Source organism: Loa loa, assembly GCF_000183805.2.
Source record: "Loa loa unplaced genomic scaffold supercont3.2586, whole genome shotgun sequence".
NCBI lineage: Eukaryota > Metazoa > Nematoda > Chromadorea > Rhabditida > Onchocercidae > Loa > Loa loa.
Window position 1 is genome coordinate 441 of NW_018110764.1, and position 852 is coordinate 1,292.

Below are 852 nucleotides of genomic sequence, written 5' to 3' on the forward strand. Positions count from 1 at the left end.
CAGATAAATTTGGCAGTATTTTATCGTGGAAAATCGGCAAAAATATTTATAGAACCTAACAAATTGATGAATCACATTTCTAGTTTGATATTATTTTGGTATCGCAATTTTGCATTCTCTGCAGTTATGCCTTTGGTTATTCAAATCAATGAACTGTGATCATCAATCTTTATCACTTGTACATCTACATCTCTCCTGACTTCACTTTATCAAGTCAAAAGAGTTTTCCATAAACAGAAACGGCTTCTCCTCCAGAATAAACGATCTTCCATCTTCCATTGTACCATAATTCATCAGTATTGCTGCAATCATTCCACAGAAATAATAATGCAAATTACTTCTCTAACAGAAAGAAGCCAATAAATGAAACCTACAAGTTATAAAATGAAAGTTCTCGGAATGGTTAATCATTAAGCATTAAATAATACTAATAAATCAGTTTTGTGTGAAATGAACATACATTTGTTTACTTTTGTTGTCGCTATTAATCGACCATCTTCCCATAACTCATCAGCTTTATAATCTGTGATAATCTCCGCGGCTGAAAATAATGCTGTAGTTAGTCTGATAAAAGTAATTAAACAAGAAGGGATTTTAAATGGTTATTACTATCGTCTTAACTTATCAGCCCATAACAATAAGAGTCATTTGAAATTTTGTTTTCCACTTCTTCAAAATTTTTTCCCTCGAAGCAATAAGGTAATAAGGTAACACTTGCTGTCTATACCGTAAAAGTAAACCACAGCGAGATTCGAGCTGATAACTGTTTTACGAGAATCTCAAATGAATAGCTGGAATGATTACAGAATGCAATATATAAATAGCAGACCTCTGTAAACTTTTTGTGGGGAG

At 32.3% G+C, this 852-nt stretch overlaps 1 protein-coding gene across 1 annotated transcript; it reads right to left on the reverse strand.

Annotated features, from left to right (window-relative positions):
- Window positions 1–201: 201 nt before the first annotated feature.
- LOAG_19174 (hypothetical protein) lies at window positions 202–541 on the reverse strand (the record flags this gene model as incomplete). The annotated part of the gene is made up of 2 exons (XM_020451828.1): window positions 202–302; window positions 461–541. Coding segments are annotated over 2 exons (182 nt in total), but the record flags the coding sequence as incomplete, so codon positions are not given.
- Between the last annotated feature and the right edge of the window lie 311 nt (window positions 542–852).